This window comes from Ixodes scapularis, unplaced genomic scaffold (assembly GCF_016920785.2).
Source record: "Ixodes scapularis isolate PalLabHiFi unplaced genomic scaffold, ASM1692078v2 PGA_scaffold4__175_contigs__length_147842914, whole genome shotgun sequence".
NCBI lineage: Eukaryota > Metazoa > Arthropoda > Arachnida > Ixodida > Ixodidae > Ixodes > Ixodes scapularis.
In genome coordinates, this window is record NW_024609879.1 from 55,207,638 (window position 1) to 55,233,317 (window position 25,680).

General features: G+C 46.8%; 1 protein-coding gene across 1 annotated transcript in view; it reads right to left on the reverse strand.

The window, feature by feature from the left end:
* Positions 1-25,680, reverse strand: part of LOC115308854 (rab-like protein 2A) — a 215,112-nt gene that overhangs the window by 25,439 nt on the left and 163,993 nt on the right. Inside the window, exon 5 of the mRNA XM_040222881.3 lies at positions 13,357-13,454. Within this exon, the coding sequence (XP_040078815.2) occupies positions 13,357-13,454 (98 nt within the window). The remainder of the gene's footprint in view (positions 1-13,356; positions 13,455-25,680) is intronic.

Here is a 25,680-nt window from a genome sequence, read left to right on the forward strand (position 1 = left end):
AGGTAAAGATGACACGTTAACGTCTGAAAATGAAGCCACAAAGGCGGAGTTCAAAACAAGGGCACACTCACTAAAAGGCACAGCATTTCCAGAGGAACTAAACAATGATATTGACGATTTTTCATTTCGATTAATTACATTCCAAAACTGCTTTGGGTTGCTTGTTAAAAGTGATGGTAGAGTTACATTAAAATAAGTAGCCTTCGCATTTTCAATAGCACTTTTATAATTATTGGCTGCAATATGGTATGCAGACCATTTAGAATCAACATTTGAAAATTTAGCTGCTCGAAATTTTTGTTTTTTCTTGTTAGAAAGCCTTTTTAATGTGGTGTTAAACCATGGTGATTGCGGGTTAACGGAAATATTGCGCAAAGGTATATATGTATTAGTAAGATGCACAACCTGCGTTTTAAATAAATCCCAATTTTCCTGAATTGAGCGTTCCGAAAAGAGCGGCAAGTAATCATCAAGAAAAAAAGAAAGTTCACTGTTAATGGCCTCGAAGTTACCTTTAGCATAGTCGCGTATTTTTTTCTGAATCTTTGGAGCATTTCTAACAGGAACATCGATGACAAAATGTATTAATGAATGATCACTTATGCCCTGCATGGTGCTAATTGAAGATATTAAAGAAGATGACGTTGTTAAAATTAGATCCAATATGTTGGCTGTTGTATGGGTAATTCTAGTAGGAAGAGTCATCAATTGACTGAAGCTGAAATCGCTACACATGTTTATGAAGTCAGTCGCGTCTGATGAAAATGGGTGACTGTAAGCATGCAAGCCAGTCCAGACTATATTTGGGTAGTTGAAGTCACCTAAAAGAATGATCGGAACGGAAGGAAAGCGTATTATTAATGAGTTTATTGCGTCATGAAGACTGGTAACGAAGGAATGATTGTTAGATGGCGGGCGATAGCATACACCCAAAATAAGTTTCTGGTTATTCAAATGCAAACAAACCCATGTTATTTCCAATTCGCTATTCAGGCGCACGCAAAACGATTCAATATGACTTGCAATTGCGATTAACACACCGCCACCAGTCCTTTCACCTCTATCGTAACGATAAACCTTGAAACTTTTTTCACAACAAAATATTTCGGAATTTTTAACAGAAGAGGAAAGCCACGTTTCGGTTAAAACCACAATATCAGCACTGGATGAGTCTATAGCAGAGCACAAGTCATCCCTATGACGCAACACACTCCTTATATTACAAAAAAGTACTGACAAATGTTTGTTTTTATCAGTACGACCCTCACCCCTCGCAACTCGTTATGATGATGCAGATGTTAGGTTAGTTGGAACAATCTCTGTGTTATCTCTCGCGCGCATATCGGGGGCGGAACCGAACTCAAAAACATTATCAGTAGTCGCGTTGTACATGTAGCACTTTTTGTTGACATGCAGCTTGTTATACCGCAGCTGATATATGCAATTCGTAGCTTTACCAAATTCAATTAGTTTTTTTCTGGCAATTCGAGTAGCTGGAGAAAAATCTTCGGTGATATACGTCGTGCTTCCTTTTAATTTTAGTCGCGAGAAAAGTACCTTGTCCTTGACCTTAAAGGAAGAAAACTTTATAACTAGCGGGCGACATCTGGTAGGATTGAAGGAGCCGATTCGATGTGCGCGCTCAATGCAATCTGGGGTAACCTGGAGCTGAAGGGAACGGGAAATAAGCTCGAGAACTTTTGTTTCACTTTCCGCCCATGTTTCTGACGCAACATCGGGAAGACCATGAATAATGAGGTTATCACGTCTTGAACGATCTTCAAGTTCATTAAGACGCTCGAGTAAGTTAACGTTATTGTTCTGCAAAGCTTCAGCGACGCCCTGCATCTCTTGAAAGTCGTGGTCGACTATTTCAAGCGCAGAAATCTTACTTTCAACAAGGAGTAGTCGACTTCCAAATTCGTTAATTTTTGCTTCAATGGATTGCTGGTTTTTTTTTATTTCTTCCACGGTTTTTATTAAACTGCTCTGCCCCTCCTGTGACTTTATGGCACGAGCATTAAGGTCTTGCAGCAGCTTGCATACATCATCTAGTTGCGTCGCTTGAGCTACAGTCATGGGGCCGGGGTTAAGCTCTACGTCGCCAGAGAGTAATAACAGTGACCTCAAAACGTCGAGACACTCCAGAAGTAATGCGAAAAAAACACTTGGGCACGGAAACAGCAAAAGGCAATGGTTGTTAGTTTTCTTAGCGTGTAGTGATGGAACGGAACCAACCTGCACAAGGATGCACACAGCGTTAGAACGATGCATTCCTAAGCTGTTTCCATGCCCACTGAAGCATCCAAGGGCGCTCCACGGTTTTAAAGCCAGGCCATCCGTGAGTGACGATGTCGATGTCGATGCGTAAACCCTCTCGAACGGAGTGAAGACACGCTGCGGTTGCGGCCAATCCGCGGGAGCACCGAAGGGCCCGCCGACGATGTTGTCCGGAAAGCCAAGCAACACTTGATTATTTGCTGACGGGGTGACGATGACTGGTTGAAGTAACGGTGACCAGCGCCGCAGGAAGAACAGCGATGCCAGTATCTGCACAAGGATGCACACAGCGTTAGAACGATGCATTCCTAAGCTGTTTCCATGCCCACTGAAGCATCCAAGGGCGCTCCACGGTTTTAAAGCCAGGCCATCCGTGAGTGACGATGTCGATGTCGATGCGTAAACCCTCTCGAACGGAGTGAAGACACGCTGCGGTTGCGGCCAATCCGCGGGAGCACCGAAGGGCCCGCCGACGATGTTGTCCGGAAAGCCAAGCAACACTTGATTATTTGCTGACGGGGTGACGATGACTGGTTGAAGTAACGGTGACCAGCGCCGCAGGAAGAACAGCGATGCCAGTATCTGCACAAGGATGCACACAGCGTTAGAACGATGCATTCCTAAGCTGTTTCCATGCCCACTCTCTTGTCAACGCAAAAAAAAACCAACATCGCCTGCGTATGCGAGGACTTTTACCTCAACATTTGCCACAGAGTACCCACGAATACATTTTGTTTTCAGGATGCTAAGGCATAAGGGCTCAATATACAATGTAAAAAGGATGGGAGAAAGACGGCAGCCCTGCCTTACGGAAGATTTGATCTTAATTTCATCAGAAAGTGTGTTACTGATTTTCAGTCGTGTCGAACTATGAATGTACAAAGTCGAATTCCTTCCGAAAGTGTCTCTCCCACTTTTACGTGCTCAAGCAGGGCAAATAGAAATGAATGACTCACGCGGTCAAAGGCTTTTGTAAGGTCTATTTGTACAAGTGCAACCTGGTCGTTACTGTCTGACACAGACTATAGGACGGAACGGGCAACATGTACGTTCGTTTGAATGGATCCGCCTCGTATCCACAAGTTTGGTGCTCACCTTTTTTACTACGCAGTGAAGTCTTTCATTGAGCACTTGAGAGTAAATTTTATTATCTACGTTGCAGAGTGATATTGGTCTGTAGTTTCCATCTTTTTAAGCATTTCAGGATCTTTTGTTTTTGGCTGCAATACAGTGTGTCCACGGTAAAATGAAGGGGTAATAGTTTTCTCTATGTAGGAGTCTTCAAATACAGCCAGTAAAACAGGAGATATAATGTCTTGGAACTTTTTGTAAAATTCACCGCTTAGTCCGTCGGGTCCTGATGCTTTCCCATTTGGGAGAGATTTAATGGCAGCCTAATTTCGTTTAATGTTATGGGGCCTTCAATAATGGTGATCTTTCTCATCAAGTCTTGGCATCTGGGTTAGTAGCTGTTCGATCTCAGTCTTGTCTTTTGTGGGTATTAATGTTTCATAAATATTTGTGTACAAGTGGTGAAATGATTTGACTATTTCAGTGGCGTCGGTGAGTATCAATCTATCTTTGTTGATTTCTACTATTCCCTTTGACAGCGCGTTACGCCTTCCGTTATCCAGGGATGTTTTCATAGGTTGCTCGCCGAGGAGAAAGTGTTTCTCCCGCGAGCGAATTAATGCTCCGCGGTACCTTTCGGTTTCATACTTTTGAAGCTGGGCTCGTACTATGTTAACATCATCTCTGTACGCTCCTGGGTTTAAGCATTCAAGCTTGTGAAGGGTTACTAAATTTTTAATGAAGTCACCCTGCTTTTGTCTCGCCATACCTGCAAGTTACAATTTCGTGTTTAGAGGTTGACTACCATCGCGGGAAGTGCTGTTGACTCGTGGGAAAGTGTGGAAACATGTCGCTGGATGGCGCCATGTCCAGTGCAGTTGATGTTATTCCCGGAAGATGTCTCCCTAGTTGTGGGAAAGTGAGGGGGCACGCTCCTGGATGGCGCAATGTACAGTGCTAATCACACTTGTCTATAACGCGCGAGCGTGCGGCTTTCTCCGGGGAGCGCTAGACTGGTGGCAATCGCGGAAACTAAGCTAGTCACGTGGCGCAACATGGAACGGCCCGCTCGAGGGGTGTCCTGCCGACTCTATCAGCTTGATAAGCGATAAAAGTAAAGTGCTTTTTGATATATTTTTGTTTTTTGATGACGACATGGTTGATACGTCTTCATGCTTTAGTTTGTTTATTGTTCGAGCAATGATGTTTGTAAACAGCGTGTAAGCAGCCTTCCGCGTTCGCCGCCAGCCGATAGAGTGGGCAGGACATCCCTCAAGCGGGCCGTTCCATGTTGCGCCACGTGACTAGCTTAGTTTCCGCGAATGCCACCAGTCTAGCGCTCCCCGGAGAAAGCCGCACGCTCGCGCGTTATAGACAAGTGTGATTAGCACTGTACAGTGCACTGCTAATATTCATACAAGATGGCGCGCGACTAATTGCGTCATCTGTGCAGCTCCACGAAGGGCGCTTTAGTATTTGAACTGCGGCGCGGGATAAGTGCATCGTAGGACGTATCCCGTGATGTCACCAGATGCATCCAGTAGAGGGCGCTCAGTGTGATGAGATCTGAATCCCCTTTTGACGATTATGTGCTGCCACCTAGACAGGCGACTGGGTTCGAGACTAAGCTCCTAGAAAACAACGCGCGCACAAAGCCTCAAGCGGTCACGTGATGAATGTCCTTTGTGATTTGAATATATCCGCAGTAAATGTTTTTATTAGCGAAAAAAAGGTTCTGCGGTGGATGTGAATCAACCCCGTATCTTGTGCGGATGGCACCATGTCCCGTGTATATGGTGATATTCTCACAAGAATGTCGCGCTACTAATCACGTCATCTGTGCGGCGCCGCCACACCAATCAGCCTAAGTCATTATATATATATATATATATATATATATATCCAGTAACAATTCAGCATATTAGTTATGGAACTGACACGAGAGATCGTCAAGCCTCAAATAGCTGACATCGTGATTTTCCTTCCGAATCGCATACGTTATTGTGTTTGAACTTGCCACGTCTCAACCAAACCCTCACGACCGCTGCACAGACGAGACAAGCTTGACGAAAGACATCAAACTTCATCGATGTTCAGACCCTGCTTTGACAATACGTGCATGGATGAAAATGTACTCTCTCGAGAAAATCGGCGTAAACGTGGATGAGAAAAACCAGACTGTCACCTTAAACATTATCTTAACGAAGCATACGTTCATGTCTTGGGGACACATAATCTACATTGCGAAGACAATTGCGTTATAAGTAAGTCGATGTATCTCCGTCGATGTCCACTCAGTGTGTCCCAAATTAGATAATTGGGCGGACGAAAACCCTATTGGGATCAACCTAGGTCACGACTCACGAGGCAACTTTGCGCCTCGTGTACTTTTTGAATAAAGAGTAATAAAACACGCTACGTGTGTGTGATTTAAACAAAACTGCAGAGTCTATTGAAAATACTCAATGCAGTGTGAAGAACATGATCGCATACATTCTTTTTAATTTTAATTTATTTTCAAACTTTTTTTGCCTCTGTGAATGGAATCGTGGGAATGGCAACGAAAGGTTTTCGAAGTTGGTAATCCGTAGCATTTCCCACTCAGCAGCGCTACTGGTAGCTCGAAGGCAGCTCGCCTGGACAGCGTGCTCGAAGGAAAGTAATGAACCTCAAAAACCAATCACCCTGACGCCCGCGAGAGGGTTTCATATTGCTGTTGTGCTCAAATCTACTTATTTTCGGCATTCTTTCTTCTGCTCGGGGATGGCGGCGTTTAATCCCCTCGGGTCGGGCGAAGCCCTTTGTGTACGACGGTGAAGGTCGCTACTTTAAAGCCCATTGTCAAATAGAAACAGGCTCGGTTTTTTTTTTTTTCTACGCCGCGTTTTCACGAGGATGCAGGTGCGCTTTGGCCGTTGGGGCCCCTGCTTATCATCTTAAAGGGACCATAAAATAAGCTTTTGCTTTTGCCAAATAACTTTTACATTAAACCTTCAATGTTCACTGAACGCCGAACTATTGAAATATCGAATTTTTCTTTTTCTCCAACTCACCGCAAAAAGCAAGCCGCGGCGTAATTTTGACGGTCGTGACGTACTGTGGCACCGGGCAGTAGGATAATGGGAGCGTTAGCGCCGAACTGGCCGTGAGCCGGGAGGCTTTATTACAGGGTTTTAGTGCGCTGATGGTGCCGATGCCACCAACGTATTTCTGAATCGGCGTCTCTCATCACCGCGATAGTCACAGACACATCGCAACTGAGTGAAATTCAATTAGATACGTTCCGCTACAACGACAGCATGGGACTCGTCCCGTACGCCGGTACGAAGCACAGCAGGTCAACAGCACGACAGCTGCTTCTCCGCTGCCGTCAGCCGTTTCCATGGTATCTCTAAAAGAAGGGGACGCGCTGTCACTCACTGGCGTAGCAGAATATGCAGTTTTCTATGGGCTCAAGCAGGCACGTAGCCAGGATTTTGTTTCGGGGGGGGGGGGGGGGGGGGGGGGGGGGGGGGGTTGGGCGGGCGGGGGGCCCGTTCATGACAAAATGCTGTATGAAGGGGAGGGGGGAGAGGAGGTCCCAGCAAAATGAAAGATTTCGGGGGGGGGCCGGGCCCCATGGGCCTCCCCCCCTGGCTACGTGCCTGAGCTCAAGCTTTATTAACTTTTATTGTGTCATGAGAGGCTCCCAGGGCAGAGTGGATGAAAAAAGAAAAGGAAAACCATGCAGCACGCCGTCTTGGACGATTACAACTTTAAAACGTGACTTTACTGATAATACAAGTGTCGACACTGGCCTTTTCTACGATTACACAAGACTATAGTCTTAGCAGAGCTAATGCAGCGTAGAAATATGATTTCGTGGTAACATAGACGTTCCGATCGTCCAAGGAATGTTAATACTAATCAGTTTTCTCGGGTGATGAAAACGTGCCAAACTTCGCATCCTTCACACACGCCTTTAAATACGGTACATACCAGTAATATCTTGAACTTCAGCGCACGCATGGAATGCGCAAAAAACAATAAATTCGGGCGATGTTCGAGGAGATGAATGCAAAGAAAACACCACTGTAGTCGAAGTAAAAACAAAGACGACGGCACGAGAGTTTTTTCTGTCTTGAGGGGATGCCGCCACAACACCGCCGCACGAGTAGATGGATCTCCTCTTCTAGGACATGTTGGGTTATCATCGCGACACGCGACGAGAGTTTAGTCAAGGATAGCGCCCTACGCGGAACGATGAGCTTCCACCACGCTGACAGAAACAGCGATCACCACCGGCGCCATGTCTTTCAGCAGAGAGCAAGAAGCGCGCAACAGCTCTGGCGCTGTCTAATCTTTCGCTTGCTTCCTTTACCACACAAGAGATTGCGCAGAGCTCCCAGCATTTTAAAATCCCGCAGTTTCCGTCATATTGCTAATTACTGAACAAAATGTGGATCAGAATATTGTTTAACAAAACTTTTAAAAAACATTTGCCGGCACTTTTTTTGTTTGTGATCGCGGTCTGGCGAGGTAGTTTCTTATACAATAGGCGACGTGGATTTGTCGGACGTGCCTTGGCACCGCGAATGCATCGCAGTGAAAAGGCCGAGAGCTTTCGAAGGAAAGAAGGTATAAACGAGTCCGTTTTTTTTAAGTTCTATAGCGAAAATTTGTTTTGGCTCTCCATTTTTGTGTTTTGATTTTCTTTTCACACTTTTTGCGACGTGCGCCTGAGGCGAATCGATTTCGAAATCGTTTTATGGTTCTGGCAATTCGCAGAAAACGGCACCGATATATAATTTGGATGAACATCTCACAGGTTCTTCGATAAAATGTTCAAATTTCTAACTTTGAAAGCTGGAAGTTCCTGTGCTCGGGTACAAACGTGTTGAATCTATCCAAGCTTTGCGTAGGTTATGCTGGCGTCCGCGCAGCATCGCCCGGGGGGGGGGGGGGGGGGGGGGGGGCTGGTTAATGTGTTTCGGGAGGGGCTCAGGCCCCCTGGGCCCCCCCCTCTGGATCCGCCTCTGTCAAGAAGGCTAATCTGCGCGTGCCGTGTAGCCGATTTTCTTGAAATCAGTCCTGCAATCAGTGTTCCCAGATGGTCCCACCACAAAGCCGCCAGACAGCTGGGAGGTATAGCCAAAATATAGCCAAAGCCGTAAAAAAAAAATACTATAGCCACAATAGCCTAGAGTAAGAAGAATGATTTTAATACTTTTATTGACGAATTTTCATAAACATACAAAACATGTTACATTCTCTTGTTGAACCCTCCGATGCGCCATTCTTTGAATACATTATGTTACTTGCTAATTAAAAAAAAAAGGTTCGGAAGGATGAAAGTTCGTTCAACAATGACCCATCCTTCTATGATCTTCAGAAGCACTCCTTTTGAAACGTTTGTCGACGAAACATTTGTCGAACATAGCCCCCCTGGGCACCGTGCATGCCGCATTGTTCATGCAGGCCGGAGTGGTAGCAAAAGAGCCCTTCCTCCCCCTCACCGGGGAACACGAACTCCAGCCGAACGCTGACCCCGCGTTCGGTTATGTCAGTCGAGCGCTGAGTCATTGTTATTCGTTGTCTCCATTCGTGTAGGTCTAAAGCTAACCGCTTGTGGCGCCACGGTCTGATCTCCTCCCAAATAGCTAAAGCGACCTCTTTCTTGTTGTCCCAGGAACGTTTTGTAAAATTTATCAGTGATATTGCCACACGCCTTGCCGAGCGAGCGCATGACCGAAGGGTTACCGCGCTTGCCTCTAGCGCGGAGGCTTTCGGTTCGATACCAAAGAGCCGACTTCTCTTTTATTTATTCTTTCAACGTGACATTCTCGTAAGTTTGAAAACCCTGTCGTCTGATCGATTTACGAATGTTCTACGCGCCAGACGTTGCACGCCGAATGTTCCAGAAACCCACGAGGGTACAAAAGGTGCCCCGAGTGGCGGTCCGGAGTCAGTCTCGAAGCAGCGCTCGATCCTGTTGTTTTGCCGACACGAGCGCCTGCGACGCTGTCTGCTCCTTACAGGTGGACTGCATAAAATAGACGTACAATACTTTTTTTTCCAGTTTTGTCTTGTTGCGTGCTAATAAACCATTCTGGTAAACCAGATTTGCACAGGTGTATAAATGTCGTTGTCATCGACGTCGACACAAATTACGCAATGCGGAAGTATCTTCGCAAGTAATTGAATTACATTTCTAAGTATCTGTACTCTACTCAAGATACTTTACAGTGAAACTAACTTGAGTAGTATTTTAAATACTGTATGAAGCAGGTATTTAGTAACTAAACTTAAATACTTTTATTAAGTATTTTATCCAACACTGGTCCTCGGTTAGTAACAGTCGGGTGCACGAGAGCTGCTGGACAATGATTCATTTTTCAGTGCCCGAGGCAGCGGTACAAAAAGTAAAACATTTAGTCAAAGGAAAAGACACGGAAAGAGGGACGTCCAAAACTCGGCTACTTTCTTTGCTTACACGAATCCTCATACACCCCGAAATATAAGGGCGACTGCAGCCATTGCGAAACTTCCACAAAGATACCTACAGGTACAACAAAATAACAGGGTAGCAGACATCAAATCCAACCTTTTATCACGAATATTATTCAAATAAAAGATGCACAAAAATTTGCCTTCATTCCTTTTCCGTTTGTTTCCACCTTCAAAATGAACAACAATCCAACGTTCACGAAGAATGGGTTGTAGTTTTCAAGACTGACCTTTCAAAAGCCCTACCCACTTCTTCACTTGCTTGTTTTGAAGACAGCAACATCGAGAAGCAACTGTTGTTAAACATTTGACTAAAAACCCCGAAACTGAGGCAAGAAGGACAGATATGGTTAGATTAAAACGTGTGAGGGAGGGACTTTATTAGATTGAACCGTGTAAGCTTGATGTAAAACGCTCGTGCAATGTGTGTAACAGCACATTTGGCTCGTCTGGATTATCCTACGACAAACACGAATATGATTAAAAGCTGAGATTTTTAAAGGTGAATGTACCAACAAAAGCCAAATCCATAAGCACGGATCACAACACAATGTAGAGAATTATCGCCCCGTATCACTGAGCTGCATATGTTGCGAGATTTTAGAGGATATTGTTTATAATAATGTTGTGAGGCATTTCAATACAAATAGATATTTCTCTTCTACTCAACATGGTTTTAGAAAGGGCCTCTCATGCGCCACACAGCTCGTAGAACTTTATGATGACTTGGTTTCAACTCCTGAGGAGGGAGGAGAAACGCACGCCATCTTTCTTGATTTACGGAAGGCTTTCGATAAAGTGTCTCACCCTTTGCTGCTACACAAACTGAGCTCCCTTAGCCTTGATGAAAACATATACCGTTGGATTGAAAATTACCTTTCTGTGAGAAAGCAGTGTGTCGTCATAAACGGTGCCAGCTCAGATTTTATTGATGTGACTTCTGGCGTGCCACAGGGTTCAGTGCTGGGACCCCTTTTATTTCTTGTATTTATTAATGATATATCAACGACCATTGACTCGCCCATAAGGCTGTTTCTGGACGATTGTGTTTTGTACAGTAGGGTAGACAGTGTTGGTGATTCAGCTTTTTTGAAGTCGGACCTAAAAAAAATATCGGATTGGTGCAGGATTTGGGAGTTGGGCTTAAAGGTGGAAAAGTGTGTGCAAGTCACTTTTGGGAAGAAACGTAACCCTGTCCCATCATGCTATTTTATTGATGATCATAGATTAAGTAATAACACTGATGTTAAATATTTGGAGATTACCTTGTCAAGCACCCTTTCTTTTAATGTTCATGCCACTGAAACTGCTAAGAAAGCCAGACGCACTTTAAATTTTCTTATTCGAAATTTACGCGGTGCTCCACAGAAACTAAAAGAGACTGCCTATTGCTGTTTGGTGAGACCTACACTGGAATACGCATGTGTTTTGTGGGATCCGGATCAAAAGTACCTGGCAGATAAGTTAGAAAAACTTCAAAACCGTGCGGCGAGATTCGTAACAGGAAATTATAGTGGGAACAATAGCGTAACAGAGATTAAAATGTACTTGGATGGGAAACTTTATTGTCAAGGCGCAAAGATTTTCGATTGAGGTTCTTGCTTGCAATTTTTAATGATATGACTGGTATTGATAAAAGCAACTACATAAAATTACCTAACTACATTTCAAATTGTGTGGATCATAGCAGAAAAATAAGGGAAATTTCTTGTAGAATAGATTATAAGAAGTTTTCATTTTTTTCCACGCACAATCGCTCAGTGGAACCTGTTACCAAAGTGTTTATTCGTGACGACGTGGGACCATTTATCTCAGGAAATGGTCTTGATTTTTAATGTTGTTTATGTTCAATGTTTATGTATTTTCTTTATTGACAGCTCAGGTTGTATATTCAAGTGTTCTGTTTTTATTTTATTGAGCGTATTAATCCATGGGCTGTACCTGCTATAATGCCGAAATTTTCCGGCGCTGCAGGATTTTTTTTTTGTAAATAAGTAACTAGAAAAGAAACCCTCCTTTCGCTTGTCCTCTCCTGGCGCCCTTCCATCACTGCATTAAAATTTGTATATTGCCATTTGATATATTAGATAAAAAAGAAGAAAAAATTCCCCAATCTAACTAAATATGGTATTCAGCAAGATACAACTGTAACGTATATGTAACGAAACGTTCCAATTTTTAACTGCAACGGGAACGAGTTCCTTTTTCACATATGGAACTCGTAACGGGAACGGGTTCCAAAAATAAGAAGGAACGAGGAACGAGCTTTGCTCCCTTTTCTTGAGGAACGTGTACAACATTGCCTCGTCTATACTCACAAAGCCAGGTACTTCGATGACGGAGCCATAGAGTGCACGGTCGCAGATTTTGAGCGCGAGGATCTGGTAGCACAGAGCATTTCTCGGGGAGTCTGGTATTCAGCGTACAGCTTTTGCAGCTGCGAAGACCCGAAACATGATTTTCAAACCAGACAAGAAACGAAGTGGTTGCGCGAGGAACGCCAGAAGCATGAGCGGTCATTCCATCGCTTGGGTCAAGTGTGTTTTGTTTTCTCGCCGCAGCGGGGCGCTCGTTACATGACGCTTGTCAGCCGTTATGCCTTTTCACCTCCGGCGGCCGCGTCACGTGACGATCTGCCAGTCTTCGTTAGTATAAAGGAGGCCATGTTTGTGGATGAATTTAGTGTTCAGGTTTGTGCCGCAAAGCCCAGAACCCCCCAGTTCTGCAGAGCGAAGATTCCCAGGTAGCATGCCAAAGAAGTGCTTAAAGGCCTTGTTGTTCTCCAACGTCGATCGTAGAAAATGCGGCATAGCCCAGAACACACACAGATGATTACTTGTCGCAGATATCGAGTTCCTGTTCGTCGATCAATAAAAGGCGCGCGTTCTGCGTCTCGCTTCGTTCGGTGCTCTCAACGTCAATGTATAACAGAGCCTTAACTTGGCACAATCCTGGTAATCCTAGGGGGCCTAACTTAACTTAATGTGGTTATGCTCCAAGACGTTACTTAGTGCCAAAATGGCGTTTTTTTTGGTTCGCCACAAAATATTGCCAAACTGCCAAACTTGAGCCAAAAATGTCATGTATCAACCCAAGTTCCAGCAGTGAAGCATGTTTGCCAATTTAGGCAGAAAGTTGCCACACAAAAAACCGAACCACTAAAGTGAAGCCTCACTCATGCACTTGTTTGCCAATTTAGGTCCGACGTTGTCAAGCGAAAACCGAACAACTAGGAGTACAGACTAACTTTGGCACTTGTTCTAAAAATTAGGGCTAAGGTAACCGGACTCTGGAAAAGAAAAAAAGAAAGGTAGCGTTTGGCTCTACCTACACTTCATAAAGATTTTTAGGCCCTAAATTTCCAGACAATAACCAAATTTAACCTGAAAGAACAGTGCTACCTAAGTTCGCTTCACGTGCTGCGAGCTGCATTACTTTGACACACTCAATGGTCGATCCCCGCCCGGACTTCGCGTCGCTTTGAATGAAGATCAAACTGAAATCCGTAGAAATGCTCACCTTGACGACATTTGTGCCGTCTGACGCAGAAACGAAGAAGAAGGGCATCCCGTGCTTCTTGCCAAAGTTGAAGCTCTTTTGGACCACCGAGGAGTCCGCTGAAAAGACAGGGCGACGCCGAAACTTTGGTTAAACAGTAAAAATGAGCTTTTATTACAGCATAAATTTAAAAAAATTTGGGGAACACCCTATTTTTGGATATTTACTCGTCCGTCCGTCTGAACATTTCCCTGCAAAATTTAGAGAACGAAATTGACGTCACGCGACATTATAGTATCACGTGACACCACGACTGTACACGCCGTTTCACAAGTCTCATGGCTGCCGAAGCTCCGATCCAATCAATCAATCAATCAATCGATCAATCAATCAATTGGTGCCAAGGGTGCATCGCCATGGCTCTTGCTCTTTTTGTGCGGGCTCTACCCCGGTTAAACCAATCACGTACAGAAAACAGGCGCAGGATCACGCCACATTCATATCCAATAAACTGTGCTAGCAGATTTTTTTTTCGGACATGCTTTTATTTAGAGGGTGCGACGCAAAAAGAAAAAAAATGCTTTTGATAGGTACGAAACAAAATCTTCAATCTTAATAACGTGAAAAAAAAACACAATGTGAAAAAGATATTTCACAGCGAGTTTAAGTAGGTCTTTTCTTATCACGATATTCGTGACGTCGTTGTAGAAGAAGCAAACGGTATGCATATCTCCGAACGGTGCCAGGAGCCTAAGCCAGTATTTGTGCGAGCAAACCAAAAATATGCATGCAGTCTCGGTGCTTTTAATAGTGTTCAATTCACGACTGCGAGCTATATTAAGTCTAACTTCAATATATATATTTCCATGAGCACTGGACATAACGCGTGGCACTAAAATGTGTCTGTTCTTTTAATTCGTGCAAATACAAAAAAAACAGGCTTTGTGCGTAATGCGCGTATACAGTCTTTAGTGGATGCATCGGGCTCGGCAGTTAATATATAAAACGCAAACGCTATTCGTTTTTTTTGTTTTTTTTGTTATGCACTGATATTTAAAGTCAATCGACGAAAACGTTAGAAGCATCAATGCACGTTTTTTTTTGCAGTTTGTATAAGTTAAAAAACATAATTAAAGGTATGACAATATCTTTTGTTCATATTCTTACTGATCATGACAATTATTGATCGGTATTATGTCCGCCGATCCCGGCAAACACGCATTGAAGACGGTATGTCTGTTGTGCGCGACGCTTAGCACGAGGAAGTGATACTCAGCTTCCTCTGTTGTTGCTCTCATGAATATTTGAAAGTTTCACCAAACTACTAGCGTAGTGTAAAGTATTTTTTCGCTGCTAACAGCGCTAAAAGACGTAGGACAAGGACGAGGAAATGTACAGAGAGGGTGCTGTTTCGGTGTTTTCTCGCCCAGGGCCTACGTCGTTTAGCGTTGCTCCTACCAAACAGGTATGCGCTACCAATTAGCCTAACTGCATGCCTTGTTCTAAAGTGTTTGTTTGAAAAACCAGCCTATAAGCAGTCTATTTTAAGTGAGAACACCCTCTGAAACGGGTGTTCACACCTAAAATGAGACTGCAGCCGAAGCTACAAGCGCGAGCTAGCACGCGCTCCTGGCATTGACACGTGCATTTCTACCGCGATAATTCGTTGTGCGGAAGAACGTTTCCAAGCATTGACCTCAAGCTCTCGTGGTTGTGGCATGGCTGCAGTCTCACCTTAGTGGTGAACCGAGTATACTGGACACTTTCCGAAATTCAGTCTGGATACTTCAATAACATCTCCTCATTTAAGTGTACATCAGGGCATTCTAATATTTTTAATTACAGTTACCCTCCGCAACATGGTGCAAAACATTGATCTGTTATTTTGTAGATTTATATGTCCGCAGGTTCTGAGCAAGGCACCGCCAGCAATCATACCTGTAAAGAAATTATTAAATGCGTCGGCTAGTTCTCTTCCAGATAATTATTCTTCATTGACTTGCAGTTTTTGAAAGAGGGGCACGTGAGGGACCGCGATGGGGCAGGACTGCATTTAATTTGGACCGCAGCAAATCACGCCTACCGTTCTTATCGTTTATAAATGAGGAGTGATATTCCGTTCGCACAGATCGTGGTTTTTTTGTTATTTTGATTATATACTGCTTGAAAATGGTCAAATGATGGGATATACGAGTACTCAAAAATGTCTTATACAACTTGTGTCATATTTTCCTTTCAAGATCTGGCGTGATCCACAGGTTAGGAATTTGTCTAGTTTGCGTACGCACTTTTTCAATGAAGTGAGTGCAATATAAATGTTTAAAACTGTTCAAAAACATATTATAAGCCTCATTTGGTTCCACTTAATTACCAACATAGCTCGAATTTGTATGCAGCGTTGTATCCCAGAAAGCATTAAGTGTTGTCTTTGTAATTGACTGTTAAAGTTTTTTTGTGAAATCTGTTTTCTGCTAGCCCACCGTTTTCCCCGCAAAAGAAGACAGGAAGATGGTCATTAATGCAACACGATATCGCTCCTACCTCAGAATTTGATTTGACATAGTTTGTAATAAGAAATCAAAAATAGATTGACACACCGCTGTGACTCTTGTTGGTACCCTAACCACATTGACAAATCCATTTGATGGTATAGGTGTGTCAAAATCTCTGGCTGACGAGCTAGTGTTACCCATGTCTATGTTAAAATCTCCTCCTGCAATTAGAAGTATTTTATTTTCGACCAGAAATGCAAAAAAATTGACTGTAAAATTAAAAAAAAAATGATAACATTTCCGTTTGGTGGTCGATACCAAACAGAAAACACTCTCTGGCCCGAACGCAGGGAAGTATTTTATAATAAGGAGTAATATCACTGTAACGATCAAGAAACATGCACTCAGTATATGTGTAAGTTAGCAATGATATCCAGCCACCTCGGGTACTGGTTCTCTTTAAATATTAGGTTCTATAGTTTGACAGTCTAAACATATCAGTCACTTATGCTTCAAGTCTTGGCTAGAATGATGACGGAAAAAAATATACAAACATTCTTTAAAAAAACTCTCCTGAACACAAAATTTAATTCGTTACCGAAGTAGTGTTTAAATTAAGACATTTTAGTGAAACGGGTGCAGAGCGAGGTACAAGCCGTTTTACATCACACGGCAAATAATAACGGTGTTGGTTCATTTATAAGTTCCCCTAAAAAGTCCGCACAACTGTTTCATTTAATTTAGTCAAGGTCAAAGTTTCTTCTGATGCGAATAGGACGCACTCCTTCATCTTTCCCTCTAGAACTTTTCCGATTGAGTACCATGTAAGGGCATAGCTCTTTCCTTATAGCGCTATTTTTCGGCGCCCAAAGAAGCTCTCTATTTTAGCCGGTCAAGTTTTCCTGCATAAAAATCTCCTGGGCACTGTTCTTAAGTTCGCCTTGGCCCTTCAACCACGTGTCCTTGGTATGTCGCTTCACGGAGTGAATGATTATTCCAGGAACGAGTCCTTCTTTCGCTGGCAGCCTGTGAGCAGACACAACGTCGGACTCCGCTAATAAGACTGGTGACTAGGCGAGTCGGTTGTTCATGCTGATTAACGTTACAGCGCACCATAAGATAAACACTCACAAACACAGACATACTAGGTAAATATACACTCACTCGGCGCAGGGTGAGTGTATATTTATTTAGTGTGTCCGCGTTTGTGGCGGTTTCTCTTGTGGTGCGCTGTTACGTTAATCAATATGCACACCGCTAGATGAGGGAGCTCAAGTTTGTCGGCCACCTAATTTAGTATGAAAATTAGGTTCTCACCCTGCGTCATAGTGATCCCGTCGATTTCCAAATTGAGCCCTTTGCTTCGAAACTAAAGCCGATGCACCTCCTGCTGGAGCCAATCCTGTGCCGCTCTGCTGGTTTCATCCTTTTGCTCCAGGTCTTTCACCTTCTTTTTTAGCTTCTTATTTTGAGTTGCTTGGTGTTTTATTTGTATTTCAAATTCATCGAACCTATCTGACATGAGCTGTACGAATCGTTCCATGCGGTCTACTTCTTCGTTTAAGCTGGGCAGACTGTCCAGCTTCTTATTGACTGAAAACAAGAAGAAGTCATATCTGTTTCATAATTGTGATCCTCGCTGCCGCTAGCACGGAATGAACCGCTCCTGCATTGTGGTCACCGCCACGACCCCTTTACGTCTTCATTTTTTTTCAGAGAAAGAGTTCTTAGTAGCTCCGGCACATTTTCCAAAAATGGTAGGTGTGTATACACTCAGTACACTTTATCAATCACTTCCTCCTCGAGAAGAGACGACTGGCATGTGAAGCAAATGTTTGACATTCTATTACAGAGGAAGGGTACAAAACTCTAACGAAATAGTAATGGCAATGACAGATGCAGCAGCAAAGTGAGTTATCTGAAGGTCGTAAAACGTGTGGCCTACCAACCTGTAACAGCCGTTTTTGTCAGATTAGACGCGTTCACTGGATGCCGCTGCCGCTGCTAAATGACTGCCCGCGAGAAGCTTGCTGATTATCTGCTCCAGGTGCACTTCTGCGCCTGCACTGTCCGCGCCCGCCGCTTTGGCGAGGCGATGTGATGTGGCGGCAGTGTAGATTCCTGAAGTCTTTGAAGTGAGGTCAGAAAGCGATGATGAAAGGCAGCGACCACGGTGCAGAGGAGCTAAGGACGCAGACTCTCTCTGTAGATGACCACAATTCCAGGGCTTCCAATGCATCAGAAATACCAAGTGGCACTTGAATGCCTTGGTAAGGGACTTGTGGTCAGTGAAGATCACGAAGGCTTCTCTTTCCAAGAGGAAAAGGGAGTGCTTAATGTTGAGGTAAGCGGCGAGATGCTCCCGGCCGAAAATACAGCCGCGTTGTTCCATCGGTGTCAGCTTCTTGGTGAAGAAACCGAGCGGATGCCACAGGCCGTTGACGCTTTGCTGGAGCACACCTCCAACAGCGGCGACGAAGGCCCACACTTCATCGAACCAGCCCAGATAGGGTGAGTGAGACCTGGCTGCTTGAAGACGGCTTCAAGAGGATGTAGGATGGCCGCGCAACCCGGAATAAACTCTCTTTATAGCAGTTAACAAGGCCCAGAAAACGGCGGATTTGGCGGAGCGATTCAGGGCGTGGGAAGTCTGTGGTCGATTACACCTTGTCAAAAAGAAGGCGGACACCACCGCCGTCCCCGAAGTGGCCCAGAAACTCCAATGACAAATATCTGAACTCGCATCTCGATGCGTTTAGGATAAGGCCATGCTCAAAGAAACGCTCGAAAACCATGAGCGCAGGTGGTGCAGTTGTCCTGCCGGCGAGGCGCTGTCAATGGGGACGTTATTGACGTAGGCGGAACCAAAAGGTAGCCCGCGGAGAATGACGTCAAGGAAGCGCTGAAAACCGCGCCGCGTTTCGCAAACCGAAAGGCATTCTCGTGAACTCGAATGTGTTGAACAGTGTGGCGATTGCAGTCTTTTCCACGTCCACGGGAGCGACAGGCATCTGGTGGTACGCCTTCTGAAGGTTCAGTCTCGAAAATATGGTGCATCCCTTAAAGGGATACTTGAACGAAATTTGAGATATACCCGTCGTGTTCAAAAATAGCTTGAATATGATCCACAATCTCCGTAAATGACAATCGCACGTTAGCGTTTTGAGCCTGGTGGTTGTATTTTTCGTTATAAACGACCCACTCTGGCAAGCGCTCGGAGAACAGCCAGCGGAGAGCAGATGACATCTGACGCAATCGTGACGTAGTTCGTCTAGGGACGAGCAAAGCTACGGCGAGGCTGACGTCGAGAGGATAGCCTGGTCCTTCCAGCAACCGAAGTGGCTGCTTTTGTACGGATTTTGAGTGACGGGTTAATCTTCTATAATCATGTAGAGGGAAAATCGTTGTTGTTGTTGGATACGTTTTATTCATATTTAGAAGGGGTACGACGCGACCGGTTTCATGCCTTGTCGTGAAGGGGAAGGGAATAAGGATGCAGGAATGGGAGAGGGGGTGCGAGGGCGGGAGGAGGAGAGGGCTTACAGAAGGCCGGCCAGACAGGCCGTCCTCACGTAAGCCAAGAGTGAGTTGAAGACCCGCCTCTTGACGTCTGTGGGGCCTGTCGGTACCGTCCAGGCCTCGAACGTCATTCCTGGTGGTGGACCGAGCTGCGCGAGTGCTATGTCCCTTTCCTTTCGCCTTGCTGGGCACTCCCAGAGCAGGTGGCGCAGGGTGGCGAGATGCGCTGAAGACTGGGTGTTAATGGAAGTATCGGGGATTAGCCCGGCGGTTTCATTGGCTTGAGGTGGCGATGTAGAAGTCGAACTACACCGGTCGCATATTGCATACTCTGGCGAACGTAGCCCGAAGCGGGCCAGGCGATACGGTGTCCATGCACAGCCGGTTGTGATTCGGCGTAGCCGGACCTCGGCCGCCCGCGGGTATCCCCTAGGGATGGAGGTCGGGCACTCAGGCAGCCGGGTGGACAGACGTCGCTTGGTTTCGGTGCGCGGGTGCTGTGGTGGTGAAGGGCCTGTCCTAGCGTCGGAGCCAGACGGTGCATCCAAGGGTCGCTGAAGCGGCTGACCGGCCGAGGGGAGAGACAAGAACGCCCTTGCTAGCCGGTGCGCCGCTTCATTGCCCTCTATGCCCGCGTGGCCCGGAACCCAAACGACCCTGATGTGTGCGGCCGATCCCAGGACCAACTCGAGTCCCGCTACAGCCGCCCGGATGGAGCAGACCGTTGGAGAGCGAGGGGGGGCCGAAGAAAGGCATGCCTTGACCGCTTCCGCAGAGTCTGTGTGCAGGAGGATCTCGGTGGGAGATAGCCCTCTGGTGGCGGTGTCGCGGAGCGCCAGTTCCGTTCCCAGCAGGATCGCCCGCAGCTCAGCCTCCAGCGAGTCAAGCCCCGGTGGAAGCCGGACACCAGTGGTCGATCCCAAGGACAGGCAACAGGCAGCTGCGGCAGTAGATCCGGATTTGGGATCCGCGGCCGCGTCACAGTAGTATCTGCGTACTTCGGGGCCGTCGGTGTTGACGTCACGTTCGTGCGCCGCAGCTTGGGATCGTCGGCGGCCCGGATGGCCGCCTCCAGCATGGGATGGCGTCGGCTTGCCGGAGGTCAGGCATGGCAGACTCCAAGGTGGAGGGGGTGTGGCTGGTGGTGGAACTCCCTCAACGGGTCGCAGGCCCAGCAACGCGAGAATGGATCGTCCCGGTCTGGACCGTGAAAGGCGGATGTGCTGCCCTAGGCATGCCTCGTGTAACAGGTCTCCAATGGTGTTGAGTCCAGCATGGGCCTGCAGCGTGTCAACCGGCGTGAAGTTCGGCAGGCCCGTGACAATACGCATGGCACGCCGATTAAGGACCTCTAGGTCCTCACGCTGTTTCCTGGTGATGCCTACGTGCTGTGCCCCGTAAAGCATCTTGGCTTGGATGAGGCTCCTAACAAGCATGCGTAATGTGTGGGTGTCGGCGCCCCAGTCCTTAGCTGTGGTGCGACGGATAAGGTGCAGCATATGTACTCGGAGGCTTTGGTTTTGCTCAGCCACGTCACAGGTGGGCCGTGCGCGAAAAAGTCGACACCAAGAACACGCAGCACGTTTGTGGCGGTGATGACTGAGCCCCCGAACTTGAGTTCGATGCACGGGGTCGCCTCTCGGCGTGCGTTGGTGTTTCCAAACACGGCGTACTGCGTCTGATCAGGTGACGGAGTTAGACCGCGTTCTATCAAAAATCCGGCGACGATGTCCAGTGCTTCTTGGGCGGAATCATTTTGAGGGCCAACTGGGCCACCCGTCGTCCAGATTGTGATGTCGTCTGCATAAATGGTGTGGCGGATGCCTGGGATCTTGTCGAGGTGGTGGCTCAAATCCGCCATCACTAGGTTGTAGAGTAGCGGGGAAAGCACCGCGCCTTGTGGGACTCCTAGCTCGAGTGGAGCCGCAGGAGCTTGTGCATTTCCTATTGAGACACTGTAGGTGCGCCCGTTGAGGAACGCCCTGATATACTGGAGAGGCTTGCCGGTGAGGCCCGCCGCGGATGCGGCGGCCATCACTGTAGGATGTAGAACACTATCAAAAGCCTTCTTCACGTCTATAGTTACCGCTATTTTGATGTCGTAGCGCGGGTGCTTGCCGGCAAGATCCTCAGCGAAGAGGGCCAGCGAGTCCTGCGTGCTGAGACCCCGGCGGAAGCCAGTCTGGCACGGGTGGAGGACGTTGTTTGCTTCAATGTGCCATTCCAACCGCATCAGCGCCATCCTCTCCATAAGCGTCCCGACATGTGACGTCAGAGAGATGGGTCGCATATCTGTGAGCTGTTTTGGAGTTCGGCCTGGTTTTGGGATTGGTATAACCGAGGCGTGGCGCCAGATGGCGGGAAGTTGACCCAGCTCCCAGGACTCGTTGAAGATGTCCAGAAGTTCTTGCATCGCTGCCTCCGGAAGGTTGCGAAGGGCCGTGACAGTTATCATGTCGGGCCCCGGGGCACCATGCAACTTTGTGATTGAGAAAAGTGCGCCTTGCAGCTCTGCCATGGTAAAAGGCCGCTCCATACCTGTTTCCATGGGTTCTTGAGGTGGAGGGAATGAAAATCTAACCTTGGCTGGGTCATAACTCGCTGGACATTCCCGTGGAAAAAATACGGGGCCAGCTTTGCTCGCGAATTCTTCATTGGAGATTGCCAACCGGAGGGCCATGTCTTCTCCAGCTGTTTGTTGACGTTGGTTCTTTGTCATACCAAGCATCGTCGCCCAGACCTTGGCCGGTGATGTGCGCCTGTTGAAAGACGTGCAGTGGTCGTGCCACTCTTTCCGCGAGAGCTCGAGAGAATAGCGTTTTGCTTCTGCCGATGCACGGTTAAAGCGTGTGCGGTCGGGCGGGAGTTTGCCGCCCTCTAGGTCGCAGTGTTGGGCCTTAATCCTTGATTCCCATAAATTAAGCAAGTGCTGATCAGGAGTCGGAGCTTCGGCGCTTACCTTCACTGACCGCGTCACGATCTCCTTGGCTTGAATAATACGATTGAAAAGTGGTTCGTGAGGCGGTAGTTCTGCGAGCACCTCGCGAAAGAGGGAAAGAGGGAAAATCGCGACTTCTGGGACGCACGAAAGAAATTCTCGGGAAGAGGGGAGTTCCTCCGTCCCCTCTTCTCTCGCGGTGGCCGGAGGCGAGACAGTGATCGTCACTACCTGGCAAGGTTCCTAGACGGGCATTACAAACGAGGCGTTAGCTACATCCACCAGGCGCTCTTTGCTAATCGATTAATTCGTTTTAAAATTTGTTTTCGCGTCTTTTTAACAAGTAATTAGTGTGTCCGATGTGATACTGCTACTTTGAACACATAGAGACCAAAAAATAAGCACCGATATTTTGTTGTAGTATACCTTTAAGATTTGTGTTAAAGTCCTGCATGCTGACCATGGGATGTCGGTTGAGAAGAGTCACTAAGTTTAAGCTGCGATAGTCGCCGGAGGGTCACCAGTCGTCTGTTTTCTTCAGAACGAGGTGACAGGGAGACAACTAGCTACTGGAAGATGAGAGAGCAATGCCGATCTCCATGTGCTGAAATTCTTGCTTAGCGATACGTAGTCTCTCTTGCGCAAGTCGAAGGGACGTGGCGTGCGTGAGCTGACGGCTGGTTATGATGCGGTAAACGACATTGCGCTTGATCAGTGTGTTCCAGTGAGGAGCTCAGGTGGAGAGGGAAATTTGATCAGCAGATCTCCATAAGGTGACGGTACTGTGTGGCAAGTTGTGAAGGCGAAGGGGTGGTATCTGGACGTTCGACCGGTGACCAAAATTGATTTAGTAGTGGAGTAGAGGACTTTCTTCCGAGCCATGTCAACCAGGAAACATAAAAGGGAAAGGAAATCCGCTCTCAGTGTAGCGTGACCGACGTCGGCGGCTAGGAAATCCAACGAAAGGTTCTTCGTAGGCAGTGGCTGACATGGACTAACCGATTTCTGTAAACGGAAATGCTTGAGTTGTTTGCAGCTTGAAGGTGACAGAAAACTGCAAGGGCGCGGTCGATGTACTTAGCGTAGAGAACGCTTACTTCAGCCTCGGTGTCAACCAAGCACCTACGCCTACTGGTAACGTCTGTGACGTAGAAAAGGCGACATTGGCCATCGCTGAAACCACTTGTCACCACACAATACCGTGTAGCGTTTCCCGTTCTCTAACAGCATGGCGTCTAGGCGGTTCGCGTGTGGCGCGTTAGAACTACGGTTGAAACGCCAGAAGCGGAAGTTTCGTTGGGTGCCAGGGCTGCGCGGCCCAGAATGGCGCAAGGCGCTTGTGACGAGTTTCGGAATGTCCTGTACGCCTTGTCTTAGCCCTGCAATTTTATCGGATGCAGGAGCACGAACCATTGGAGTGACGAGCTCGTGGATCGGGCAGACACGACGACTGGAGCTTCACGGTGGTGTTTGGCGACTTCCCTGATATTATTTGCGTGAGGTGCCAGAGCAGACTGGGATGGATCGGATACTGTCGCAAGAATGATTTGCACCGATGTTGGGAGGCGTTGTAAGAACAGCTCTTTCAGAAACTGGACGCCGAATGTGGCGGCGCCGACGCCCAGAAGCACTCGCATCTGGTGAAGGAGCTGTAAAGGACGATGGTCACCGAGCCCCTCTTCTGAGGGGAGCTGATGTAGCCGATTTCGCTCTGAAAGCATAGCGCGCTTTAAGATTGCAGTTTTGAGTGTGCCATACAGATTCGTTGCAAGGGGGCTCAAGAAGATGCCGTAGACCTCACGCGCAACGTCGCTGGGCAGCGAGGACTGAATGTGGCTGTACCCTACTTCCTGTGATGGGATATGTGCCAGTCAGAACCTGCACTCAGCTTGCAGAAACCATACTTCAGGGTGCTGCACCGAGGAGGGTGGTAGGCAAGCAGCGTAGGTACCGACGGCTGGGAGGGAAGCACCAGGGAATTTAGAAAATGCACTGGGACCAGTGTGCTGGTCCATTCTGAATTCGTTGTTTTCGCTGCTGACGGTCCAATTTTTAAACGCTATTTGACTCGAAACTCCACTCAAACTTCAATTGAGGCTGATTTTGCGCGTCTTAGTTTGAACTCCACTCGAAACTCCACTCGACTGAATAAATACTCCACACTTTAATAAAAAACCTCAATGTACCTTAAGAGCTACCTCAAAATTTTCCTCGAAACTCGAGTTGGCTTTCGGATGTCATGGCGGCTGACAGGTCGTTCACAAGGTTTATGAATCTTGTTCTCAGAACCGTGGAACTCCCGCACAACAGAGGAGATCAGAGACTTCCAATGTCACGGCGTAACTCCAGGAGCCGGCTGAATGCGATGGACGTGTTCAACGACCGCGAATCTCTTGCACGCTACTGTCTTCCGAAAGCGACGGTGACCAGACTCTTGAAGTCCCGGTCGCTGGAGGAATGCGAGAAGAGTCAAAGGTTGCCGGTACCTTCAATGCTCCATGCTCTTGATTGCGATGCAGCTCTACGGCGCTGGCACATTCAGGTGCACGCTAACCGGCGGCCTGGTAAATGTGTAGCGACCCAGAGTGTGCAGGATCATTGGGCGATTGTCGCGATTAATCGCCAGCACGTTGTGCCACCGCGTTGTTAAGTGCCCGGGGATCGCGGCGGACTTGGTTCTTGTGAAGTAAGATTTTTATGAACTGAAGTTAAGGACTAAAATTTCTTTTTAAGGATGTATGGGTAAGACGTGCCGAAGGAGTGAATACGTATTTTTACTAAAAGCCTTCTTACAAAGTAGAATTTCACCGCTTGACTACCCGGGGTGAAGGTGACCGTCATACGAATCATGCATTAATAAACGTATTTTAAATCAACGTTATGAGAGCTTCCGTCAAGTTAAGATCGTGAGACACCGGGGCATTCCTTCTTCAGGCATAGCAGCCCAATAAGGGGTAGCTTTGCAGTCGACAGAGGAGGCACGAATGTCCTTGTGACTCGCGGTCGTATCAACGCATAATGTTAAGGAAACGTAGTCTAACTCTACTGAGAACATGGGTCTTAACCTTTCTTTCGGTTTGGTATCTATGCAATTAATATTGAAGTAATGCTAGAGCAGCTTTAATATGTCTATCAGCAGCAGCTCTTCTGCATTACTTGGCTATGCCTTCCAGCCAACACGTGCATGGCATCAAAATGAAATTTCAAGCTTGCACTTACCAACAATAAAGAACTTCCAACAAACCAAAAGTGTATCTTCGTGTAGCGAGGAAGGTAATATTTATGTTAAGGGTACATATCACTTTACAAAATGTAGCATGTTTCTGTTTCCATATGCACATTCGGGACCACCCGAATCCTACCAAATGTTCGATATTGGCCTTGTGACGAGTGGGA